Consider the following 27,629-nt stretch of genomic DNA (forward strand, 5'->3'; position numbering starts at 1 on the left):
CTTGCTCACATAACATCCAGCCTATAGGAGGGCTCTGCTGCACATAGTTATTCAGGGATCCAGGCTGATAGGCTCTTCAACAGTATGGGTTTTAATATTGCCTTGAGCACCAATATCCAGCTGACAGTCAGGGGAGTGGGAGGTTTTTATGGGACAGTTCTGGAAGTGGACATGGAGAGGCAGAGAGTTTATGTTTGCTTAAGTGAACTCTGAAAGGACCTTCATCCACCATTAACCATGGTTACCTCTAAGAGAAAACTAGGATTAGGTGGATATAGTGAATTATATTACTGAATTGTTTTAATTTTTATGAAGTAAAAATATTAGTTATATAATGAAAGGAAATAAGTTAAAAAAACAGGGGCATCAGTAAACATTTACTTGACAAAAGTTTTTATTTCATTTTAAAGAGAATGCTATATCTTATAAACCACAAATGGTAGGCAAAGGACTATATCCTTCCTCCTCCAACAAGTACTCACCAAAACACTTGAAGTACAAGCATAGAATCGTTACCACACCTGAGCTTTTCAGGCCTTGCATTTTGCCTTCTCCCTTAAAATAAGAAACTAAATATGCTACTGGCCATCAGGAGAATTGGTGGTAGTCTTCGTTCTGCCACTAACTAGATATGAGACATCAACAATGAAGTTCTCAGTCTCTCAGAGACTCAGCTTTCTCATCTCATCTTCTTAAAATTTATCTCCCCCTCTCAACCCTTGCAATGCAGAGAGAGTCCCAGGTAATTTATGCTTTGCTCTATTAAGAACATAAATTGTAATTTTATTTACAATTAAAATGTACAATTAAGCATGACATTCTAAGTTCTAGTATCATCGTCTGTGAGAAAACCAAGGCAAAATTATCTTCAGCAGTACAACTGTAGATCAGTAAACCACTGTTATTAAAAACTTACTCTATAATAGACACTCTAGCCTGAAAGAAGTTCAATCCATCATCTACGTCACACTTTCTCCTCCTTCTCTGTTCATTATTTCTATTAATGACAGCATCATCCTCCCCATCGCCAGGTATCAAAATGTCACTGACATTTTTTCCTCCTTCCTCTTCTTTGTGCCTCACAATCTAATCTAATCTACGCTAAAGCACTATTGAGTCTACGGTCTGTCACTTTAGATGCATCCTCCATTTCCATGCTTTCTGTCTTTTCTCGCGTTCAAGCTTTCCATTATACCCACCATATCAAGTTAATCTTCCTGAAGCCCAGCTCAAATCAAGTAAACCCTCTGCCCCCAAACCTTTGGTTGTTCCCCGGTGCTAATAGAATCTAGTCCAAACTCCTTAGCTTCTTGGCCCTTGTGGTCTTCCATGCTGTGGTTTCCCACCATTCTCCTCTGTGTCCTCCAGTCTGGCAAAAATGAGCAGTTCTTTACACATCTCACACTGGCTTTTCTTTGTATCATTAATCATACAGTTCCTTTTCCTTAAATTTCCTTCCTTACCATCTCTGCATGTTCTTCAAGGATGAACTCAAATGCCCTCTTTTCCATAGAACATTCTCTGACTAAATCTCCAACCCCTGATTGAACATAATCTCCCTATCCTTGAAACTAATATAGCACCTTATCTAGACAATCTATAGGAAGCAAGGAAGGAAAGAAGGAAGGAAGCGAGGGGAAGAAGGAAGGAAAGAGAGAAGGGGGGAGGGAGGAAAGAAGGGAAGGAAGGGAGAAAAAAACAAACGAAGTCACAGTCTTGGGCCATAGGACCTTGCATTCTACTTAAAAAGTAACTTTAAACTCACACATAAGAAATTTAGTATAACAATATATAATGAGGTTCTAAATTATTTACTATGAGTATCTTACTTTTGTGAAGGACTCTGTCATCAACAGGGTGCAGAGTGGTGTAAATGCTTAATAGAGTAAATGTAAAGGAGTTAGAAAAGGGAGAAATGGCTATGGCATGTTAGTCATGAGGAAGGCTCAGGACCTCATTCTTGAGGAGTAAGTGGATTTGAGTGGGTAATCAGGAGGGAGAAAAGGGAAAGTTACTCCTCTTCACACTGATGATAACTGAGTTCTGAGGTGTGCCTTTGGCTTTGGTATGGGTGATGCCAAACAGGAACAGGACTTTTATTTGGGGAGGACCTGTTTTCGTGATTGTAAAAATATAAGATTTGAACTTTTTGAATAACTCTGCTAGCATTTTTGTAGTACAGTTATGGCTATTAGTAATCTATATCAGGGATCAGTAAGTTATGGCCTGTGGGTAAATAAATCCAGCCTGCCACCTGTTTATGTACCGACTTCAAGCTAAGAAGGTTTTTTATATTTTTAACTGACTACATGACAGAGACCATATGTGGCCTGCAAAAGCTAAAATATTAAATATCTGACCCTTTACAGAAAAAGTTTGCTGACCCTTAATCTGTATAATAAAAATCATAAAATATTTTCTCATTGTTATTTCCATACAATAACTTCTTTATGGCTTTGTATGACCTAAATGATAATTTTATAAATTTTGTTTGGAGCCAATTAAGTATTTTGCGGGAAGATATTATTGTAATAATATTAATGTACGTGTACTATCCTTTTTCCTATGCATTCTTATTTGGTAGAGTTTAATAGTAAAGCTGGCTATACTTACATAGCATCAGTTATGGATAAAAACAGCATGTAGAAAATTACTGTTCCTTCTTTTTGTTGCTTTAATGTATTCTTTCTTCCTCTGCGTAGAATCTTTTCAATAGTGAAAGTTCTGTAAAGGCTATTTTAATGGACACATAGCTAAACTCTACGGGGATGAAATTAACATTAATAATTCATTATCCTTTTCTCAGTAAACATATATTTATTTACAATTTACTTTTAGTAATATACTCATAGAAAAATATAAAATTGTGATTTAAAATTATATCACAAAACTTCTTGCCAAACTAATTTTCAAAATTGTATTCAGATTAATAGCTACCTTTACTTCATAATTATACTTTCTTATAATATTTGTTAAATTATTATGATAATTGATAGGCTTACTAAATTGTTGTAAAATAGGTGAGGCTATTTATGGTTTGTGTATAAATTTGAAACTCATGTGCAACTTTATTGTAATGTCTAAAACACTCTTTCCAAGGAAACAAATGGGCTCCAACAGATCTATAAGCATTTTGGCAGCAGTTACTAAGTAAAATAATTCCAAAAGGAAATATTGAGTTTTTCACTATATTTTAGAGTCAACTAGAATAGAAATTATTCCTGGGGTCCATCCAGCATGCCTGTAACAATTCATAGCAGAAAGTCCTGTAAACGATGTGTATGTATTTTTCTCTTATTAAAAAAATGTCATTTCACATATTTTGGTAAATTGTAAAATTTTCTCTCTTGGTTTTAAAGTTCTTTTCACTGTCTCTCTTCATGTTAGCACATGAACTTAGAATTATTTATATTTATATTGTTTGTGCTTTATGTTTATTGATTTTTTTAGAAGTAACACATTTTTTATGCTAACAGTGTTTTATTGAGGTATAATTAGCATCCGGTAATAAAAGGCATAGATCTTGAGAATACAGCTCAATATATTTGGCAAATGTACACCCCTGTGTAACCATCATCCAGATCAAGATATAGAGCCTGTTACCCTGGGAAATTTCTCTTTCAGATCAACCTCTGACTCCACCAAAGGTAACTCTTATGCTAATTTTTATCACCACAGATTGCTTATGCCTGTTGTTGAATTTCATCTAAATGGACTCTTACAGTATGTATTCTTGAGTCTGGCTTCTTGCACTAAACAGAATGGTTTTGTGATTCATCCATGTTGTTGCACTAACAGTAGTTTGTCCCTTTCTATTGCGGAGTACTTTCCTATTGTATGAACATACCACAACTTCTTTATCCATCCTCCTGCTGATGGATATTTGGATTGTTTCTAGTTTTAGCTATTATAAGAAAGGCTGTTATGAACATTTTTATACAAATATTTTGGTGGAGGTATGCATTTCTTTCCTTTTCTAGGAGTAGAATTGCTGGGTTATATGATAGGTATATATCTACTTTGTTAGAAACTGCCAAAGAGATGGGAGGCTGTACCATTTGACATTCTCACTAGCAACATATGAGAGTCCTAGTTGCTCCCTATCCTTCGCAATATGTTGTATTATTAGACATTTTATTTCTGGCCATTATTGTGGGAGTAATATTTTTATATTTTTCAAGGTACAGTTCTGAAGATTCCCAAGAAAAGTTCTGCCTCCACTTCTAATGGCCAGCATTCTTTCGCCCTCTCCTGCTTCCTGGCCTTAACACTACTGCCTTCATTCTGTGTTCTGCCTTATGATTTAAGGGAGATCAAAGGCCTTTTTACTCTTGCAAGAGGGCTGTGGGGCTGTTAATGGTTGGAGTGACCTTATTTCAACTTGGAGGAACACCTTGAGCGAGCAGGACATAGCCATGCCATCCTGCTCATACCACAGCTGACTCCCTGGAGCACAGACTTCACATGGAGGCCAGGGGCTGCTGGAACTCAACTGGCACCAAAAGGGGCCTGAGGCAAGACCATTCCCCAAAAGGGTTTGGGGAGGGAGATTTCTCTTATACCTAGAAAAGAGGTTATTCTAGAAATGGGGGGAAAAGATGGCAGAAAATGCCTTTCTGTTATTCTTTATTGATGACATTATTATTTTTAAAAAATATGAGCTTCTTTATTGGTTGAATTCAGCTTACATTCACTAAGAAGGAAATGTCACCACATAGAGAAGGATATTATTGTGCTCTAATGATTTTTAAGAGTTTACATATAGGAGTGGAATTTAACTTTGGAATTAAAAAAATATTATAGATGGTTTTATTGAATTTTCAAATCAGTGAATAAAATGAGTGTTGTCCAGATGCCATTTGCCTAATCTGCTTTTCATGGGAACCATGTCACTTTCTTCTCTACTCTTGGAAGGAGAGCAGGATGACATTTCTCATGTCCTGAAATGTACAAAGTAAGAAAAATACCCTAGAACAATTTTAACTGCATTGATTGCATTTTTTAGTTTTTTCCATTTTAAGCAAAAATATGATCTGGCATAATTATAATGAGTAAGGTAATCTAGCCTGGAGAAAGCCTCATTACACAAGGTAATCAAATAAAATAGATTGATATGTTCTATTCTGGCGTGAAAAATATTTTAACCTTTTCCTGATTTATTGCACAAACTACTGGCAATTGAATTACAGGGATTATGAACACTGCTGTGTTCTGGTAGTCATTAATAAGGGCAGTATTTTAAATAGGCTTTAGTAAATGAGTGATGGGATGCATGATCACTCTAAATACATCAATTTATCCTAACTCTAGCCAACTCTAAAACAGAAAAAGTTAAAATGAATGTGTATGATGTTTTGTCAGAATTTCTTGTGTTGCCACGCTGAGGAACAAAATTTTCTCTTTACTTATGTAAATATACAAAAATGCTAGCTTCTTTTAGTAGTGAACTTCTTGCCAACTTCCCAACACACTTTAGGTTCACATTTCACTCCAAAATAAAGAAATATGTTAGAAATGTTTATGAGACTTCTTCATGTTATCTGGGCAAATGGGTTTCTTAGGTGTTTTTATTTCACCAACTCTGTTGCCTCTATATAATGTTAATTTAGCTAAGGTGACACTGCTAGAGTGAGAACAGTTTTGTACTCGTCTGCAGCTCTGGTTATAAAAATAATAGACCTGATATGCTCATTCAGCATAATTGTGTCTGGACTGTGTCTCCAGAGCGGCCTTTCTTGCATTGTTAATGTTCCATGCAGTGTAGATGTACTAATCAGAGGTTATTGTCTCAATCACTACTGCTGGGCTTTTATGCATTCTGTGGTTTTCTTTCAATGCCTAGATATTTGCATTAGTCTTTCAAGCACATCACAAAATTGGTTTAAATTTCATTTATCTGAGTGTGTTTTTGGTCTAGAGGCCCTTGTAGTTCCAACATTCACATAATTTCTACAGCACACCTGGGAGCTCTTTAGGATCTTATTAGAATTTGTGGATTTTATTAAAAAAAAAAAGGGAAAGGGCTGTCTTTTGCATTTGTTTGCTTTCTCCTGTGTAGAATTCCATTATGACTATGGGACTGCAGGATCTTCTGTGTGTATGGTATTTATATATAGATGTATGTCAGCCTGGACAGAGATATCAGAATATTCCCTTTGATAGTAGGACAATCACATCATGCCACTTTGCGAATGAACGTTAGTAGGCTTTGACTCACCTCTTTCCTTTATCTCTCTTTAGAAGCAGTCCTTCTTAACTAGTTTTTATTTTTTTTTTCATATAAGAGAAAAGAAATAGTTTAAAATAAAAAGGCTGGTTGTGACAACTAGAATGGAATCTTTCCATGTTCCTAGGATGGCAAGACCTTGCCTATAGTTGTGAAGCAACGGTTATCTTATAATGCTTTATGGTTTCAGATCGTAGTAAAGTTTGGCTTGAGTGTTGGTTGTAGCCCAATTCATTTAAAGAATAATCTCCCAACTTCTCTGCTACCATTACTAACCCAAATAAGGCAACTACCTTTCAAGGTTGGTTCTGAGAACATTGTGCCAAAACACTGAAGTAAATTATTGTGACTGGCATCTTATCTCATTTATTCTCCATTCCTGAAACCGTGAAGAAGGACTTCAATTTGTATCTGGCCTGTTTTACTAGCTTACTAGAGGTTGCCTACTAGCACAAATAGTTTCTGCCTCAGTGTAGATGTTCCTTATTGCTAACCAGGTTGTGATCTGACCTGGAAGGACCCATAGCATATTTAGTGCATGAACTTTCTAAGCAACTCAGGTTGGCACACCAAGATACACAAATCTGAACTGAGGTGTCATGCCTTAGGCACACAAGTGACCTATATGGGTCAGAGCCTTTATGACTAAATTATCCCATCACATACACTTTGGCCTTACTCAGTTACAGAGTCAGCAAATGACTTTTGGATCACCAGCACTATTTTAATTTTCCTGAGACTGTCTTCTTCCTTCTATCTTCTAAACTAGAGGTTGGCAAACTTTTTTTAAAGATCCGGATAGTAAATATTTTAGACTTTCAGACCATGTGGTCTCTTTACTCAACTCTGTCATTGTAGTGCAAAAATAGTCGTAGACAGTACTAGACAAATGAGCATGGCTGTTTTCCAATAAAACCTTATTTAAGAGAAGAAGGAGGAGGAAGAGGAAGAGGGGGAGGAGGAGGTGAAGACAGTGGTCAGATTTGGCACACTGGCCAAATGTGCCTGACTCCTGTTTTAAACATTATTGGGAAGAAGTTTAGAGAATTTTCTTCTGAAGCCTTTTCCAATCTCACAGTCACACTTTTTGTACAAGAGGTTTGTAGCACATAGTGGAATTCTAACATTTAGGGTGTGTCATATCTAACATTTAGATGTGTCTTGGTAGGCTTTAATGTGACTGTTGTTGGTAAGCTCAGCATTCAAGAGGTTGAAGTTGTGTTTCCCCTTAGGTGTTTGGCCAACAGAACACACCATCACCAGGTCAGTCTGTTGCCTTAGCTATAGCCCAGTGAGCCACACAACAGGCATAGTAACCTGATTGGAGGAAGGAGTTAACATACTTTCCCAATATTTCTTAAAGCAAGAACAGAACCCTTTATTCAGATAACTAAATGTAATAATATTCAAAAATATATTTTAAAGGGCGTATTTTTTAAAAAGTCTACACATAGAGAAAGGTCTTTTAAAGAAATGAACATTCCGATACGTCTTGGAAACATTCCTACTAATTCTTAACAATTGTCAATCTCCGTTTAACCACATCCTAGTTTTAACCATGGATTTGCCTACAGTATTTCTTTTTTAAATGTGAATTATTATCTGAGAGAGAGGCTTTTCCCAGGAGACCTAAGAATATCATGTTTTTTGGTAATCAGTAGCCCTTCTAGAAGTTTGTCCACTACTTCTGGCTGCTGTGGGTTTTGTGTACTTTCGCTAGACTCATGCATACACAACCATCAAAGAACGGTCTGTCGAAGATGGCTTGAGGAATGAATGGGAAGAATAAAACTGGCAGGGCTGCCAGCAAGGGCAATGCTCTATAGAAAGCAGCTACTGGGTGGTGAATTCACTTTGTACTCTGAGAAACAGTGTCCAGAAGCCACAATAGGTAGTACTAAAACTACTTTCAGGGCTGAAGATCAAACAGGGACCTGAGAAGCAGAGTCGTGGGACACAGTTGTGAGTACAGCCTGAGTACTTTTCACAGTCCTTTGCCCTTCTCTCTGGAACTCATCCTACTGGGCCGTTCCTATATGTATTAACCCAAGTCCTGTGGTGTCTTAAGGGTGCTACTTGTCCCCCAATAGAGTTGGTCTTGGTCTGGCTTTCTAGCTTCCTTATCAATTAGGGCACATCGATAATTCCTTCTGACTCATCTATTTGTGTAAAAAACATAAAGACATAATTTTTCTTCCTAATCAAAGATTAGAGCTTTTATTTCTTTTCTTTGCGAAGATCTCATTCTTGCATGCTCTTATCAAATGCTTGTCCTACATTTGCAATTATTCACTCTAGAAGCTGAAGTTACCCCTAGCAATGAGCAGTTTGTCTAAACTGCTTTGGTTTCAGAGTTCTCTTAAAGGAGAGTTCTCAGAATCAATTTCCAAAGAGCTTTTATACCCCATACAGCAAAACATATATAAACAACAATTCAAATTTTAAAAGCTTAACAAGGCCTTTCAACAAAGGTTTAAACTGGTTTCATAACATGAGTTATCTTGAGATTAGACAGAATTTCTATTACTAGTTAAAACAGGAGTGTAATTTGCTTGTATTGATTTCTATAGTTTAATTTAATAAAACTCGTCCAATGAGATGTGCCACCTCATGAAATCAGAGGCAATGCCATGGTAAATACTTGTAAATGTGTTTCAGGAAACTCCAGGTATTAACTGAGAGCTGGAGAAAGGATGGTATGCATCCTTCCCTCATCACTGGTGTAACTGGATGATATTTTCCCCCTCCAAAGCTCTGGAAAATACTTTATTATGCCCCGCAGAGCCAAAGGGGAGGCAGTCAAGCTATTTTGTTGTTTGAATTAGGAAAGGTCAAAGGGAAGAGAACATAATAGTAGACAGAGGAAAAAGTGCTGTGTGAAAATTGTCCATTTTTTTCCATGTAAGGGAAAGTAATTTGTTCTTTTTAGTGGATCTGAAAATCCCATACTAGAGATTTTTTTGGATAGACTTATAAAGAGAAAAGAAACCATCAAGAATTTTGAAAGATCTCATTTCCCAAACAAATATGTAACAAGTTCTTACTACTTACAAGATGTCATTGTAATCTCTTTCATCTATATGACCATTTTATAAATGAGTCCTCTTTTATAGACATTGATACTAGTAATGACCCTGGTAGTTGCCAAGCCATATAGTGTTTTCCTTATTTCATACATGAAAGAAAGAGGCTCAGAGAGGTAAAGAATATACCCAAGGCTACAAAGCCAGCCATGAGGTACAGAGCCTGAACTTGAACCTAGCTTTTCTATCTCTAGGCTTCAACCATAATGACTTCTACGACCAGGTACTTCTCGGCCATTCATCTTAAACATAGGATTTACACACACACACACACACACACACACACACACGCACACACGCACACATATGTTCTCCACTTGTCACAGTCTGAAGTATATATACACCAATATATTCAGACATGCTGGATACCATAACACACGAATAGATGAATGGAGAAGTCACTTCAAAGTGCTTAGTTTAAAACACACATAGTACAGAATCACATTCTACAACATTTTGGAGTATAAGGCCAAGGATATTGTATAATCATGCAGACATCTGCTGTCACCAATAATTCTCAATGTTTTATATTTGCACTTTCTCTGGAGAGTACAAAAATAAATGTTTATTTGTTCATGAAGTTAACTCTAAATCCTGCTACAATGATTAAAAAAACAAACATTTTAACCTCACTGTAATTTTCTCTTAGTGTATAGCATTTTCTAAGTAAAGATTTTAGCTGGACAATAGATAAAATAAAAAAACATCCAAAGAGAACTTTTAGTGATATGAAACTCTTTCTCACGTGAATAAATGTTAAGATCATTCCACTATTTAAAGGGTTGTCTTTAGATCAGAGACTCCCAGGATACCACCGTAGGACATCTCCCACTGCTTCTAATCTTAAAAGAAAAGAAAAATGAGAACAAAACTCTAACCCTTGCACGATGGCAATAGAATATGTACTTATCTGTTTATATCTTTTCTACATGTGTAGAGCTTAGACACCTGGGAAAATATATCAGGACCCTCCACAAATTGAGTCCAGCTGCCTTCTTCCAGGCTAACTGTGCCTGATACACCAAGGACAGGAATCCACCAGGATGGGGCCCTGCTTGTGCTCTTTTTAAAGATTTCCAGTGACACAAATTTCGCTTATGTCAATATGTTTTAACATTATCAGACAATAAGCATATCCCAGGCCATGTACAGTAGTGTCTTAATTTAAGGATGCAATTTAGAATACTGGAGGAGTAATTATAAAAGAAGGTAGCTGTGAGGTCTCCAGAAGTTAGAGTACCTTAATCCTGCTGCTTTAGTTTAGTTCCTGTGTGAAAGCACTAAGGAGAGATAGGTGAATCGGAGGACAGGGGGATGAACTGTGAATTGCAAAAGAGAAATGTAAACGTTATCTGCAAACTAAACTCAGAGAACAAATGATTTAACACTTGTTCTGTTTTCTTGTTTTTGTTTTTAAGAAATTGGATTCTATTCTTTCCTTGGTCAGGAGATAAAATAATTTATAACCTTTAATATGTTCTTTTCTTCAAAATTGAGAGCTCAGTTTGTTAGTTACTTTAACTGGCAAATCGTTTTCTGAATGTGTTAGAAAACCGTACCTGCCAAAATGGATTGGTGCCTGCTCCTCTTCAGTGAAAGGGGGCTGTGATCAAGAGCTGCCTCTCTTGGGTAGTTCAGCCTGCCGAAGTCTAATACAACAGAAATGGAAAGGAAAATGGAAGTGAAAGACATGTTCAAAAGTGAAACAAATGGTTGGAGTCTATGGCACTCAGCCTGCTGGCCTCCACAGGAGCTTGGCAGAAAGGCTTTGACCACCCACGTGACCTGTATCTGCTCATCTTTTAGACGATTACCTTAATATGGCACACTGTAGTGATGGCTTCCATGGAAAGGCTCTATTTAAACATCTTTTTCTGAATCACCAAGACAAGAATGGAGCAAATAAAGATGGAAAAAATATTCACTTGTACACAAAGCTTCTACCTTCAGTTCTCTAAAACTGTAGTTAATGCCTAATTATACTGACACTCCTATTGTACAAAAATATTGAGAATGCAAATATAATTTCCCAGCTAATTATTTCATTATATGGCAGTGACATGTGCAAAGTGATAAATTAGCATCATCTTCAATACGAGCCAGCAATTGTGGACTTTCATGTTGAAATTTTCAAGTGGAATGAAGTACACTTTTCTCGTGACTACTCTGATTAAGTGTAAAATGCCTTCTATAGTTATGTGTATAATACCACCTTCTTTTAGCAGATATTTACCATTAAAGTAGGATAGTGAGATTTATGTGAGTAAATGACTACTGACAGAGAAACCCGAGGGATGACAGGGGTACGGCTGCCGCAGCTGCAACAGTCCAGACTCTACCTCTTTTCTTAACATGGTTCGAGCAGTTGATGTGTGAATAGTGGTGAAAGAAACTTCCTTTTACTTTTAAAAAACACAACCATTCACACCTCTTCAGCTAGAACAACAGAATATCAAATATTCTATTCTCAAATTTAAACGAGAGAATAATGGTGGAGCCTGAGGGAGGAGAGAGGGAAGTCAAGAGTGACTTTGTGACATTGTCTGGAAGAGATTCAGTTCTCTATTTCTTTGATTTAAGGATTATCAGTTGTAAGGAGTGCGATTAGGGTTAATAAAGCTTTTCAGGAAAAATGAAGCTACATTAAATATATAGTCTTTTAAAATTGACAATAACATAAAATACCTCACACTTTTGTAGTTAGAATCAAAGTCTATCTGAGTCTAAAGTTTTGGTCATTCGGAGTGAGGCCTCAGTGTATAACCTGTGTTCCTTGTTTTGACAGGGGCTAAAGATGCATCTTTAGGGTTGACAGTCTGATTATAAGGCATATTGAGTACAGGCTTTTCACTGTATTTCCAATTAGGCTAAGTTGTTTTTCATTTTGTTTTTCATTTTAATATTTCTAAAAGCCATACAGCTTCTCCTCAAAGTGTAAGGAAGCTTTTGACAAATTGTTCAGTACTTGAGTGGAGGCCTCCAGGATGCATGTTTGGTTACACTAGTCTTTGCTAACCTTGAACACTCTAGTATCTCATCTGAGGATATGGTGATTTTATTGCCTTAAATTGTTTTGCCTCACATGTGAAAATCAATCTTCTGTGTACATCAAAACTTTATGAAGAATTTTCATCAATAATTAGGGACTCAAGTTTAAAATTCAGTGATCTGTGTTGATACTAATGCAAATAACTTAACTGATGTAAAGGTGTGAAATGAATTACAGAGGCCCTTTCTGTGTGATGAAGTTTGCAAATGGACAAGCAATGACAACTAATATATGGCACAATTTGTTTCTTTGCCTGATGTTTGGCAAGTATCTTGTGGAATGTATCAATAGCGAGATGCATTCCTATTTCCAAAATGCTAAAATAGGAGAAAAATATGATTCTTATAATCAAGGAAATTTGGTTGAATTTTATAGTAGCAGAAATAGGAAATATAAAAAAATCAGAAAAGTAGTATTTTAGTGGCTTATTGGTTCCTGATTTACCTAAGATCCTAAGATAGTCCAGTTTCCACTCGTTGTCCTGCCGTAATTATTGATCTTTCACTCTCAAAGGTATCCTGGCTTGGGTGATAATTTATATGGCTATTTTACTGAATATATGATGTAGTCATATGTTTTCAAAAAATGAATAAAATAACAAGATCTTGCAGTATTATCTGATTATTACTGTAATTTCAAAGTAGTGATGTTCATAAAGATAATTTTGAAATTTCTACAAGTCTAATGTGATAGGAAAATATCTGTGATTTCTATTGGCAACAAAGTGACAGGTTCTGCTAATACTACTGTGGTTTGTTACTTACATTCATAATTGAAGGAGATGTTAATGAAAATAAAGATGTAGTTTTTTTCCCATTGAAGTTCACAGACCACCTCCAAGTATAGAATCCCCAAGGGATGCCAGAATAGGAACTCCTGCCTTAGAATAAATCTGCAAAATAAGTACTATTATCCCCATCTTACAAATGAGTAAACTGAGGCCTAGAGTAATTAAATAACTTGCCTAATATTTTTCACCCAATGGCCAAGAAACGTGTCAAATGACATTAGCATCTGTACTCACCTCTTCTAGCTCCCCAGGGCAATCACCATTGAAGTGGGAATTGTAGTCTTCACCCCACTCTGAGACTGATGCCCTCAGGATTGTTACCCTAATCACTTGCACCTCCTCAAACACCAGTGATTCCCTTGGTGCAAATAGCAGATATCCAGAGAAGTTTGGGGAGAGGTCTGTGTGCCTGACTAACTGCCTTTATTCACCTTTCCTCAAGCATTTCTAGTGTTCAGTCTCCCCTAAGTGGTCCTCAGGGTGGCCTCGCAGAATGAGCGTTATTTCCAACATATTTGATGCTATCTGCTTCTGTAGGTGTTTTCCTCTTCTACCTTCAGATGACTGCTGCTGCTCATTGCTGTTCTCAGATGAGAGGAACTGCTTTTCTACACCTCCCTTAGCTCAGTACAGGTACCTATTTGGATTTTTTTCATAATCACTATAATTCCTTAGCCTCCTTTTATCTAAACTATACCTATTAAATTATCTTAAGTCTTCTCAAAGCTAAATTGCCTCATCTGTTTATTATTTTCTTTCATTTTGTCTGAACACTTTAAAACTTACAAAGTATGTGAAGCAGTTGTTAAAGCTCTAAGTAATCTCAAGTTGCATTTATTAGTTTCTGTAATTGAGTCTTACTCATTACACTGTGTGTTATTGGTCTCATGTTGTACTAACTTTAGCATAACAAACCTAAGGTTTTTTTAAAAAAATTATTTAATATTTTAAAAATTCTATTTAAATGTCCACTTGGCTGTTTAGTTATTATTGCTCATCCTCTTCTTTTCCTGTGAATGATGGTCATTTTATTTTGGCAAGTCTTTCATGTTGAGCGTTCTCATCTTTGATGGTGAAATGACAATGACATAGCATCCACTAAGGATGTATTCAGCCCTGTTTTCACCTGGGAAGGAGATGACTTCTGCTGGCCAGACTCCAGAATAAGAGTATCTTATTATTCCATTATTGAAGGAAACTTAGAGGTTTTGCTTGTATTTGGATCATTGAAGGCCATTTTTTAAATTGCATCACTCTAAATAGTCTTCTGGGAAGTATTTATTTTTAGCATTTATAATGGATGTTGTAAAAACTTGTATATTTTTAAGAACTTCATAAAATATACACTAAAGATTCACCTTACGACTTTAGTTGTTAAACCCTATGCTTTCTTGAGAAGATTTAAAAAAAAAAACAGATTCTGAAAAACTAATGTTGCCTTATCGCCAACACCAGCAACCGCATCAATATCATCACTGTTATCTTCACCACCACCATCATCATCCAAAATAGCATCTGGTTATGTTCTTGCAGGGTTTACATAGACACATATACACACACATATGTGTTTAAATGCATAAATACGTATATTAATTCATTCACTCAGCACATGTTTATTGAAAGCCTTCTAAATTCCAGGCACTGTTTTAAACTCTGCTGTCATCTTGCTTCCACTCTAGTGCATCAAGACTGATAACATATCAGATAAATAAGTAAAATAGTGTGTTAGATGAAGAATATAAGACAGGGAGAAAAATCAGACAGCGAACAGAGATAGAGTATGTGGTGAGGGAGTGGCTTGAATTTTTGTTGGGGGGAGGGCCAAGGAAGACTTCACTGAGGGGGTAATGTTTGAGTAAATATCGGAAGAAGATAAAAAAGCAAGCTATATGGATATCTGGAAGAGAGCATTCTAGGTAAGGTAAAGAGTTGTTGAAAGCTGCTGTTGAGGGAGTGTGCTCGGCATTCAGGAAATAGCAAGGAAGCCAATGTGCTTGAAGTGAGCAGTGAAGGGCAAGTAGTAGGACATGAGGTCATCAGTATCAAGGAGCCCAGATCATGTCAGGCCTCATGGCCATTTTCTCTGAGTGAGACTGGAACTATTGGAAGCTTTTGAGTGGAGAACTAACACGATCTGGATTAACATTCTAAAATGAATACTCTGGGAGCTGGTTTGAGAATAGACTGAAGGTGAACTAGAATTGAACAGGCAATAATCCAGGTGAGAAGTGATGATAGCTTGGACCAGGATGATAGCAGTGGAAGGGGTGAAAAGTTGTCAGACTCCAGATAGATTTTAAGGAGAGAGCCAATAGGATCTGATGGTGGCTTGTATATAGAGTGTGATAGAGAGGAGTCAATTGTGACCCCACAATTTGGGGACTGACCAACTAAAACGGGAGGAGTTGGGTTGAGGGAGTGAGGTAGAGATCAGGAGCTCATTTTTGGACATGTTAAATTTGAGACATCAGATACCCATGTGGAGAGGTCCAGTACACTGCTTGGTAAAAGAGTCTGGAATTCAGAGGAGAGGTCTGAAGATAGGCAGGGGCATGGAGTTTTCTCCATATACATGCTCCATCTGTATCAACAATAATGCTTTTCCTTCTCTGAACACTTCTGCCTCCTGTCTGGTGGAAGCTCAGCTTCTATACTCTCAACACTGGGATTGCTTTTTTTGCTCTTCAGGGGATATAGTGCCCTTAGAGGTCCTATCTCTTCATTTTGAATATCCTCTAGACCCCAGAGTCAGCATTCTTCACAGGCCTTCTCTATCCCATCTTCATGAGCTTTGTTGGGAGTCCCTAACTCTGAGCTGTTCTCTCCCTACTCCTGATGTCTCTATCTCTCCTCCTCTTCCCCCATGGCATTGTAGCTGCCAGCCCCTAAAAGCTATTAGATGCACCACCATGCCATTCAACAAGTCAGTTGATTTTGTTGGATAGGAATGGTTTTGTGGCTAATTTGTTCAGCCTTCCTTCATGTTCAATTCAATATTCTATAGACAACTTGAGGCTTCTTCAATCATAAAACCAAATAAGTGGTAACTCTTGCCCCCAGATTCTTCCTAGTCAAAATAATTTCTTCTATTCTTTTGGTGAAGAATTCTGGGAATTCAACTGAGCAAGTACTTAGGCATTTCAGCAGATACTAAGGTGCTTCAGGAGATGGTTTTGGCTCTACTTGTAGATATACTTCTGAACCCACTTCAGCAGAAGAGGGATGATCTAATACATGGGCAAGATTACAAATCAGACTCTTTAATTTTTTAAATGATAAAATTCCAACTTTCCCACATATCAAGGTTATATATAAACCCGCAAATCTCCTTTGAAGCAATAAAATAGAATGTTCACTGATTCAACAAATATTTATTGACCACCCGTTACATGTTCTTGGTGCTGTTTCAGGCACCCTGTCATTAGAGAGTTCCCTGTCGTTAGAGAGACCACATTCTTCCAAATAGGACATACTTATACTAAAAAAATATTTATTGTTTACCTCAAATTCAAATTTAACTGAATTTCCTGCATTTTATCTCGTCACTGAGGCTGCAGTCATCTGGCACCATAGCTAGGCTGGATGGTCAAAGATGGCCACACTTACATGTATGGAAGTTGGGGCTGGCTGTCAGCCTGGCTGCTCTCCCCATGTGGTACTTCAACCCGAATGAGGCTATCCCAGGCTTCTTTACATGTCAGTCTTAGGGCAGCAAAATGTCAAGGTGGCAGCTGTAAGACTTCTTGTGGCCCATGCTCTGAAGTCACATGTGGTCACTTCTGCCAGAGTCTGTTGGTCAAAGCAAGTCACAGAGCTGACTCAGACTCAGAGACTTGGGAAAGAGATTGCACGTCTTAATGAAAGGAGTGGCAAATTCACATTGCAAAAGGACATAGATAGAGGGAAGGGAGGGACTTATAGCCATTAAATAATCTATCACAAGTAGTAAACACAGCATAAAAGTCCCTGCCATCAGAGACCGAACATTCTTCCAGGAAGAGACAGACAATAAAGATAAACACTTATTGCTGATATAAAGGAGAAAAATAAAGCAAAATAAGGGGGATAGGGAGTGCTATGAGGAGTGTTGAGGGAGGTCTTCTTTAATATAATGTGGTCAGGAAGACTTCCCTAAGAAAAGGACATTTCACAGAGCCCTGAAAGAGGTGAGAGATAGCCAAAGGAAGAGGGTAACAGTGAGAGGAAGTAGCAAGTGCGAAAGCTCCAGGACCTAAGCATTATTGAGGAACTGAAGGTGGTCGAAACAGTGAAAGTGAGGTGGAGATCAGTAGAAGATGAGGTCAGAGAAGTTATGGAAGGTCAGGCTCTGTTACATCTAGGACTTCACAGGCGAATATAGGACTTTGCCTATAAAGCTTCCATCACCTGAGTGAGATGGAAGCCACGTGGAGGGTTCGAGAAGAGGAGTAGCATCATTTGACTTTGATTTTTTAACAGGATTACTTTGGCTTCTGTGTGGAGAATAGGCTGAAGGATGGCAAGTGTTGAAACAGGGAGATAGTTAGGAAGCTACTGCAATACTCCAGGCGAGGGATGATAGTGGCTTGGACTGGGTGAGAACATGGAGCTGGTGAGTTGTTGGAGAGTATGCCTATTTTGAAAATAAAGCCAAAAGGATTTGCTGATAGATCGTATTTTGGGTGTAAAAGAAAGAGAGGAGTCAAGAATTTTTGGCAGTTAAAATGTTTAGACTCAGCAACTAGAAGGATGGATTCACTGTTTACTGAGTTGGACCCTCCTTATAAGAGGGAGGCAAGAAGATCAAAGGAGGAAAAAGGCAATATGATGACAGAAGCAGGAGACAAGGCAATATGATGACGAGTCATGAGCCAAAAACTAGGGGAAGCTTCTAGAAGCTGGAAAAGGCAAGGAAACGAATTCTCCCTTAGAGCCTCCAGAAGGAACCAGCCCTGCCAACACCTTGATTTTAGCCCTATAAGACTCATTTCAGATTTATGACCTCCAGAACTGTAACAGAATAAATTTGTATTGTTTTAAGCCACTAAATTTGTGGTAATTTGTTACAGTAGCAATAGGAAACTAATACATGATTAGACATTTAATTGGAGATGCTGAGTAGCTGTTAGATATGAGTCTGTTGTTCAGGAGAGAAGCATGGAGATATGAATTAAAGCTCATCACTATATAGATTTATTTAAAACCATAACACTGGATGAGAGCACCAACAGAGTGAATGTGGATAGAGAAAAGAAGAGGCCTTTGGACTGTTTTGACCACTCCAACGTCTAGAGATCAGGGAAATGAGAAAAGTAACCAAGGAAAATGAGGAGTATCCCGTGAGACATGAGGAGAGCCAAGAGTTTGAAGTCCCAGAAGCCAAGGGAAGAAAGTGTTTGCAGGAGTAAGCAAGTGTCAAATGCAGCTCCGTCAAATATTTGCAATTTAATGCTCACTAGTGATCTCAATCTTGAATTTTTTGCTAACTCCTACAAAAATTCTAAGAGGGACAACTGATATTTAAGAGTGGGATACTCTATAGAGCATGTGTATATTTTTTATTTTAGAGATTCCCTAAGCTCTGGTCCTCTGTTAAAAAGCTGGACATATCTGGACAACATTATTTGAATGCTTAGAATACTATCATTCATTCATTTATTCATTTGACAATTGTTATCAGATGCCTCTTGGCTAGGCCCTGGGGGTACACTAATGAACTAACAAGATCCCTGTTCTCATGGGAGAATTTCCAATTGAGAGGCTTTGCTTAGGCCAAACATCACCTCCTCTCTCAAGCTCTCTCCAACTTTTTCCAGTATTTGCCCTACCTGCTTTGTATGTATCTCTTTCATAGAACTCATCACATTTAATGTAACAGCCAGTTATTCCCTCTGCTGGTAAACTCTGCCCTCCCATAAGGAAGCAATCCTATCTTAGTTATCTTTATAAACAAATTCCTTCACAGGTAGGTTGGCAATATGGTCTATTATTTAAACCAGGAAACATTTGCAAGGGAAAGGAGGAACCACTAATAATCATACCAAGACAAAGGATGTAAAGTGGGACTGCCCAGGGCAGACAGGGATGTGTGGTCACCCTGTTCTTTGGTTTCTGTCTCAATAACTGTTGAATAAATACAGTTTGCTCCCTGAAGAAACGCCTTTACTGAAATATGACTTAATATTTTGATTTTTGCTTTAACTGAGGATCAATATGTAGAAAGTAGTATTAGGAAAAGTGTTTCTGCCTCTTTTGTAAACTGTTACTAGAGACTCTGTTCATTATTTTGTTCATTTTCCTCATGTAAAGAGCAATAATAATTCCTCCTGGAATTGAATGCTGGGAAAATTGTTGCTTTTTTCAAGGAGCTGGTGGTATGCTTTCTTTTCCTAGATAATGGGGGTTCCGTACTACATCAGCCTTCCCTCTCCCTTGGCAGCATGAGCTAGAGCTAAATTATATCCTCAAATTGCTGTTGGGTATCATGTCAGATTTTCCCAATTGTGACTTTCTTTTTCCTCAAATGTTTTTTGAGCACCTACTATGTGCTGAGCTCTATTATTTAAGCTGGAGATATGGCAGAGAGCCACACTGATTTGATCCCTGCCTTCATGGTATTTCTTGGTTCTTGAGAGTTTACATACTTTTTAAATATGGTATTAGGATCTTTTCTTATAGGAAGCCTTGAATTTTTTCAGGGGCAAGGTTGGTATAAAAAAACTAATTGAATAAAGTGCAACAATGCAGTATAGTAGATGGGGGTGTGGGGTGTTAGGAATGGAAGGCTGGGGAAGAGGTGGGGCATGAAGTCGCTTGAGCAGAACAAGAGCCTTGAAGCTCATAAATGGGTATTATTGTTTTTAAAGAGGTTTCAGATCCACTATTGTGCCTTTGAGAGAGAAGGAAAGGCTTACAAAAATAAAATTACTTCTGAAACTGTGTTTAGCATCTTTACTGAGATCAGTCAAGAGAGCTTGATCAAGTAAAGCAGATGAGGATATTGTCATAATCCAAAAATGCTGTGCTTGTCTGTAGGCTATAGAAAAAGAATTAGTGATTAATTGCATTTTAATATGATATGCCCTAGGATTAAATGGATATTTGGGTTCTAGAATATAGAGTAGCCTATTTTTGCAGGAGAAGAAAATAAATACTGTATTTTTAAAAGAAATAACCTGTCTACTTATAAGAGGATGAACTCAGCTGTCTGTTATAACCTTAGAAAGGGACTTAAAGAAGCTTCTGTAGTCTTCCCAGCCAACACAAAGGGATTAGAAATCAACCAGAAAGCACTGTCTTGGCTGGTAAAACACTATCAAAAACAAGAAACATGTCTTTATATTTATTTAGCATGTAACAGTGTCAAAGGAAGGTCAACTGAAGGAAGGGTTCCTCGTATAGGCAATTTAGTTCTTACAGTTTGAGCCTGGGGAAGGATGGGTGTGTAGTGGGTATGAGAGGAGAGACTGACAGGGAGATACCATGAGAGGGAGGGGTTGAGAGGGCTAGAGAATGAAAGAGGCAGAGAAGGCTGCTTTCACAAAGCCAGCTGTGTTTGAGATTTCTCTTCTACAACTGCATATTGAAATGTATATGAAACTAGAAACATGAAACACTTGACCAATATATTATACTAAAGGAATCCAAATTTCATGGTGGAGCTATTGAGTCTCCCTGATTCTAACTGTTGATTATGTTGCTTCAACATAGAGGAATAAAATTAAAAACTGAGATTGACATTAACTTGCCATATAAGCCTTTTTTAAGTCTATTTACCAAATTCCCTAGATATTGCATTCTTTTTATTCCTAAAAGAAATGAGTACAGTCAGATATCCTATATAATATAAAGAAAATTCTTATTTCTTTTAGCCTATGTTTATACCATATTTTCAGCCTTCTGGCTCACTATTGTTACCATAGTGATGTTTATATATGGATCATGTATTTTCAGTAACTTTAAGGGCTATCTGTGGACCTTAACCAGCTCAAGAGGAGAATTCACTGAAATCTAGAGTGCTTCAAATCATATTGTAAAAATTGGATTGCCTGAAAACAGAAGTTTGTCTCACAATAGAATCCTTCTGTGCACACACAGAAGAATGCTAGGGCTGGAAAGGGATATCCACAAGCCATTTATTCTGTTCCCATCTCCAGGCAGAATGGTGGCTAAACCGCAATAGGTGTCTGCAATGTTAGTACTAATGTAACTTACCCAAGACTGCCCATTTCCCCAAGCTGCAGCCAGTTTAGCTGTCAAATAAAAATAACTTATGGCACTCCACCTTGTCATCATGCCTTTTCTGGCTCTCCCTTGGGGACTCAAGGCTATTCAAAACTGAATGCTAGAGACTGTCAGAAACAAAAGTATGAACTTCGGGGTAGACCTAACCAGAAAGTAAAACGCATTCTTGGCTTTACACAGCAGGGAGAAACCTCTCTACCTATCATCCAATCATGACAGCTGTCTGAGCTGAAGCTCTGTGATGAACACTCACCCACCCCAGCTCTACCCCTTGACCTGGGAATTCCAGGGTCACTGGCACAGCTGGAAAAGATGATTGCAACAATTCAGCACACAATATCATAAGATGGTTTGCTTCTGAAAACTTGTTTTGAGCCTACCACCTGACCAAACAGCATTACCACCATCATCTGTAAGATATTAACGTTTACTGGGGCAGGAAAGTGGTACCGAGACTGATTGCCCTGTGTCAGGGCGGGGTTTACTTCTTTGAAGATTGAATTGAGGACTTACGTGATTAATTCCAATAATTAGGAGTCTCTCTTGCCCTTCATTTGATTTTGGGATTGCGATGTCACTTTTGGTCAAAACCAAGGACATGTCACGTAGGTTATAAGAAAATAAAAGCTTTAAAACAAAGAAGAAGCCAAATTTGGGGGTAGAGGAGATATTGTTGGACTTGGGTCTATATTTCTGAAGAAGAATTGCCTGGAATTTTATAAAAGCAAAGAATACAAACATCATCCTTGTATTTATATTAAGAAGTAAGCGTTTTAAAACATGCAATATGTATTTTAAACACTTTTCTTCTTTTTAATCTTGCGTTGCACCCAAAGAATGCTAATGGTTACCAAATTGTTCTTTGGCAGAGCAAGCTGACCCTTAAAAGAAAGAAAAGAAGTGTTATGGGACACGTTTTTAGCACAAGACAAAGTTATGAATCCTCAACACTGTACAGATGTTAACTGATCCAATGATCCCAACCTAGGAAGTGACCTGGGAGCTTTTCTCTACATTGCCTTGTGTAGATTACGTGGCAACGAACAACAGTTTCCATGGCTCCTAATAAAGAGATGTTTCTCTTTATTAAGAGAGCAAAGTGGGGGGTCTATAGATAATACCTGAGCTTATCTTTGAGCTGCCCAGCCTCCTCATCTATATGTCTCAGCTTGTCTCAGTCACTGCTGGTTATCTCAGCAATAAAGCATTCAGTATCTAGAAGCAGGTTTCTTCCTACACCCTGTAAACAGGAGGACAGATATCTTGTTATGTGTGCTAAAAGGGTTGAGTGAAACCAGCATGGCTCTGCTCTGCTGCCACCAGCTCTAATCAGGTTTTCAAATCTACACTGTGTCCCCCATGACTCACAGCATAGTAAGGAACACGGATGTTTGTGACGACACATTCCTGAGAAGCAGCAGATCTAACAGCCCAGTGACCCGGCTTATTCCTTCCAGTTTCTTTGTGCAGAGATGTTTTGTTTTCCCAGCTCTTTCACCATGTGCTAACAATTAGACAATGACTCCATAAATGAGGAGAAAAAGCAGTGTTATGGACGGTGGGTGGTTTGTTTTCTTAGTTTTTTATGGAAAACATATGGAGATGTTTATATATAAATAGAAAACAATAGAATGCTGCCATCATGTTAGCAGCAGCTAATAAAATTCTACATGAATAGAAATCAAACATGTCTCTACCTACGCCAGAATTCTGGTTTACTGACATCTGCACATCCTGTCTAATTCGGCTCGAAAAGATGTTTTATTATTTTAGGCTTTTTATTCCTAGTTGGAAGGAAATGGTGGAGCAAGAGGTTTTTTGTTTTTGTTTTTTTATTCCCCCCGTTGCTTAATCAAATTATTTTATTAGCAGGAACAATAAATTCTGTCCAAGTAGACCTTGTAATATCATCATGAGAAAAATTTTAAAACTCTCTACATTTGTTTCACTAGAGTCTCTGTACTTTTTAATTAAAAATGAGACCTTGTGGCCTGACGGTTGGAGGTAAGCTTCAGCAGACAGGGCCGCAGAGGGGCTGCGAGCACAGGCTCGGGGGGGCAGATCTCTGGGTTTGAGTTCTGGCTGCACCGCTTACTACGAGGCAACTTTGGGAAAGTTGGTTAACCTGACTACACCTCAGTTGCTTCATCTGTGAAATGAGAAATATAATAGCACTTATCTCATAGAATGATTGTGAGCATTACGTGGGATAAGCTGTAAAGCATTTCATACAGTGTCTAGCATGTAAGAAGCACCACAAAAATGCTACCTATCATCATTATAAGCAGCCAATAGAATGGTTTACATGGAGACCATCGTTGAAAATCTGAGAGGTACTAATGCTTAGTGGTAAGACCAGTAACAGTTGTTTATCAAGTGCTAATTATGTGCCAGGCTTGACAACACACTCTTTCTTACAACTCCATGAACTGGGTATCATTATTATCCCCATTTCACAGAGGAAGAAACTGAGAGATTACACAGATTACTCCAAGTCACACAGGCAATAATTGGCTAATCTGAGGATCAAACCCAGTCTGAATAATTCCAAAACCCATACTCTTTATCTCTCTACTAAACTGGCTGCCACATGTGTAACATACGACACCTTTGAAAGCTCCTTTACTTGTGTTATTTTCTATCTTCCTATCAACATCCTGTGACATTGCACAGTGGTATTCACAGACTGTGGAGTCCCCTGTCCCTAGGACATCTGTTCATTTGCAGTTGAAGAGGGCCATGAAACCCTTAATGCACACTTCTTTAGAAGCCCTGGCAAGTTCAACTCATGCAACCACTTGCAATTTGGTCTACAGAGGTCTTTTCTTTGAAGGTACTCAAAGCTCCTTACTCGCGGGGTCATTATTCAAGCTTTGGAAAAGAGCATTTGTCCCAGCCTACTGATGGAGAAGCCAGAGGTCAAGGAGACATGACTTGGGGATGGAGGGAGAGGCCAGTCATCCCCCTTGGCAGCCCAGCATGTCAATTGCTGAGTCAGGAATAGAATAGAGTGGGTCCAGGGCTGTGTCCCCCTCACCAGGCTGCTCTTTAGGGTTGGGTCTAACAGCCAAACTGCTATCTAGCTCCACTTTTAACCTAAATAAAACACAAGTAGGGGTACTTTGCCTAATTTTCTTGTTGGAAGGATGGGATCTGCCTGCAATATGAGAACCTTTACTTATAAAGTTACCCAATTCTGTTTTTATTTGCAGATATATTGTGATATTTCTTTTCTCTTTTTTACAGGGGAGGGAGAGAGTTTAGGGTGGGAGGTAGCAGGGCATACAAGGGGAGAGGGTTAGGACCGCCAAATTACATGTCAACCTGCTGACCTAGCATCGATGTGCTAGTGAAACAAGCCCTGTTGTAAGACATTAATGCAAATATTTTGCATATTATTAACTCTAATGATGCTACCACCATTCAGTAGCCACAGCTGAAAGCCGAGGTGACACTTTTTATTATAAATGCCTTGAGTCTTTCTCTGAAAATCACCATGAAGACAGAAATTCCTTAAAAGTGAGAGTGGAAATATGCAGATTTATGCTTTGTTAACCTTCTCATCATTAATAACAAAATGTTAGTATCCCAGGGCCACCTTGTTCAGTCCTATAAATGCTGGCAACATCCTCCTTTAGAATCCGCCATTGCTCTTTCCCTTGTAATAACAGTGCACTTCCATGGTGATAGTTAAGAAATCATTGTAAAAAGGAGTCTGTTTTAGGAAAAAAAAAAATACTTATACAACCCTCAAATTGTTATGTAAGTGAAAAATCATTCTAATTCAGAACAAGCATTACTTATCACTCCATCCCATGCTAGTGATGGCAATGTGGAGTTCTGGAAAGCATAGGATTTCAGAGTCAGCTCTACCATTTACCTACTGTGTGACTTGGAGCAAATCACTTGACCTCTCTGATCCTCAGTTCCTTTTCTATAAAATAGCATCAACCATAAAGCTGCCTTTACTTTATGGGTTATTAAAGACAATCAAAGGAGATTGCAAATGTGAAAGCTCTCTGGAAGCACTGTATAAATGTTATTATTGAGTTTTACTAGGTGAATAATGAGGAATGAAAGGCAGTGCCATCCAAGGATAGCTTGGGAATAACTCAGCCAAGGTACTAGTTAGTCAGTCTTGAAGAAGTGGATGGCTCCTGGGAAACAGATGGCCTGGCCAGTTTGAAGGGCCTTAAACTTGCAAGTCTTAGGACTGTGTGGCAATTTACTTGTGCAACCTGGTGAAAGCCTCTTATATTCTAAGCTCGTGCAGTGACAATATTGGCTACAGGAAATCACTGTGTGCTTTCTTACCAGACTTTAGTTGGAAAGAGTTTACAGACTAGCAGCAGCCTGGCAGAGTTGCCGGGGTTTGGAGTGCCATGGTTGTATACCAGAGAGAGCAGCCTTTCATATTTTGTTCTATTACCTCCCTCCCTGGGGATTCAATAGACAGAGGAACAACAAAATCAGAAACCCAAAACAAACCTGTCAGTTTGATGGCTTTAAGCTTCAGCAGAACTCAAAATTGAAACAAGATAGAATATCTATTTAAAGAAAAGAAGTGCAGAGAAATAGGTCCACTGGTCATACCTTCTTTTTCTGAACATGGCTAACACAATCTGGAGATCTGGAGGAATTGTATGCTGGTACACAGTAGGCACTTAAGAAAATTGGTTGAAAGAATATTATTGCTTGTAGAAATAATTGAGTAAATTTAATATTGGGCTTTATATTTCTTTTATCATATTTTTTTATCCTTCCAAGTCAACTCGAGTTTGGCAAATCCCAGGATGAGTAATTGTGCATCTCAGAACAGTTAGGTAATGTGCGGACCAGACCCTAAGTCAGGCAAAGCACCATGTGTTTTGGCAATAACTGGTGAGGAAATAAAGTATTTGATTGTTGTTGTTTGATAGTTCCCAAGGAGAAAGCAAAGAAGCAACAGATATGAACCAAACAGTTTTCTCTTTTGTTTAGGCAAATAGTTCCAACTACAGCCTGGTGATGGAGTCTGACCTTGGAACCTTCTTACCCTCTGGGCTGCAATTCACTGGCAGTGATAAGGCCAGAGCCATCATGGAAGAGGTCATGAGCCTGCTGAAGCCCATCAATATCACACGGGTCTTTAGGGCTGGAGAAGGGGCAGACATTAACTTCTGGATCCAAGCTGGAGTGCCTGGTAAGATCAAGAGATGAAAATGTGTTCCTTATATACTGCTACAAATTTAAAATAAAATTTCTATTTTAACATGCCATAATGGATACAGGTAGGGCAGTTAATGCACGGAAACCCTAAGCTTTTGTCTACAAGGTATAATCTGATGAGTTCCAAAGTTGGGATAATAATGGTCGTTTGTATTTGTTTACCCATCTGTCTTCTCTTTCTAAATTATAAGTTCCTCACTTTCAGAGATTCTGATTTAACGGTTCTGGGATTGGGCCTAGAAATCTGTTTTTTTCCAAAACCGGTGTCTTTGGTGACTGTGACACAAGTGATCTCATGACCAAAATTTGAGAAATAAAGTAGAAGGCAATTATTGCTACTAATATCCTTCTAAATTCTAGTCCTGTGCTAGGAAATCTTCTCTGACCCAAATGCCACAGTAACTGAAATTTACCATTAGAAATTTATTCTTTGAGGGTGGGGTACTTCCTGCTAATTATTTTTTTCCTAATGCAAAGACTTCTGTAAGAGGTTGGACATAAACTAATTTACCCTACTCAGTGATTTATCAGGTTGATGTTTTTAAGACAAGTGCTGGGCAAGGATGAAATTATGTAATAGGAATATGCCTGGGAGGTTATAGGACTAGAAAGTGGAACAGTCTTATGGAAGACAAATTTATACTATTTGACAAATTTGCTCCAGACTGGCCATGGGAAAGGGGTATTGATGATATTAAGCATCTATGACCTGAGGTTGTTCCCTCAACACCATTATATCCATAATCAAAAACATTGTTAAAGGATCTATTTGCAAATTGTTCCATATTTGTATTATGCAATTAGGAAGTCCAGCTTTTGAATAGTTTTACCATTACTGTTTCCAGAACCATTTCTGTGGCTACAAAACATCTCACAGGCTAAAAAAAAAAAGAGTGTCTCTCTAGATCCACCCCACCCCAGCTATTTTTTTTTTCAGCCTGTGAAGTAGATTTCACCAACAGCGTACTGCATGGATTTGATTTTTAAAAAGCTTATTCTTGAGATATTTTAGATTTTTCTAAAGCATATTTTATATTTTAAGGTTTATAG

At 38.0% G+C, this 27,629-nt stretch overlaps 1 protein-coding gene across 1 annotated transcript in view; it reads left to right on the plus strand.

Annotated features, from left to right (window-relative positions):
- The window catches only part of CPQ (carboxypeptidase Q), a 465,359-nt gene that overhangs the window by 364,151 nt on the left and 73,579 nt on the right, over positions 1-27,629 (plus strand). The window contains exon 7 of the mRNA XM_058564673.1: positions 26,352-26,553. Coding sequence (XP_058420656.1) covers positions 26,352-26,553 — 202 coding nt within the window. The remainder of the gene's footprint in view (positions 1-26,351; positions 26,554-27,629) is intronic.

Source organism: Diceros bicornis, chromosome 21 (assembly GCF_020826845.1).
Source record: "Diceros bicornis minor isolate mBicDic1 chromosome 21, mDicBic1.mat.cur, whole genome shotgun sequence".
Taxonomy (NCBI): domain Eukaryota; kingdom Metazoa; phylum Chordata; class Mammalia; order Perissodactyla; family Rhinocerotidae; genus Diceros; species Diceros bicornis.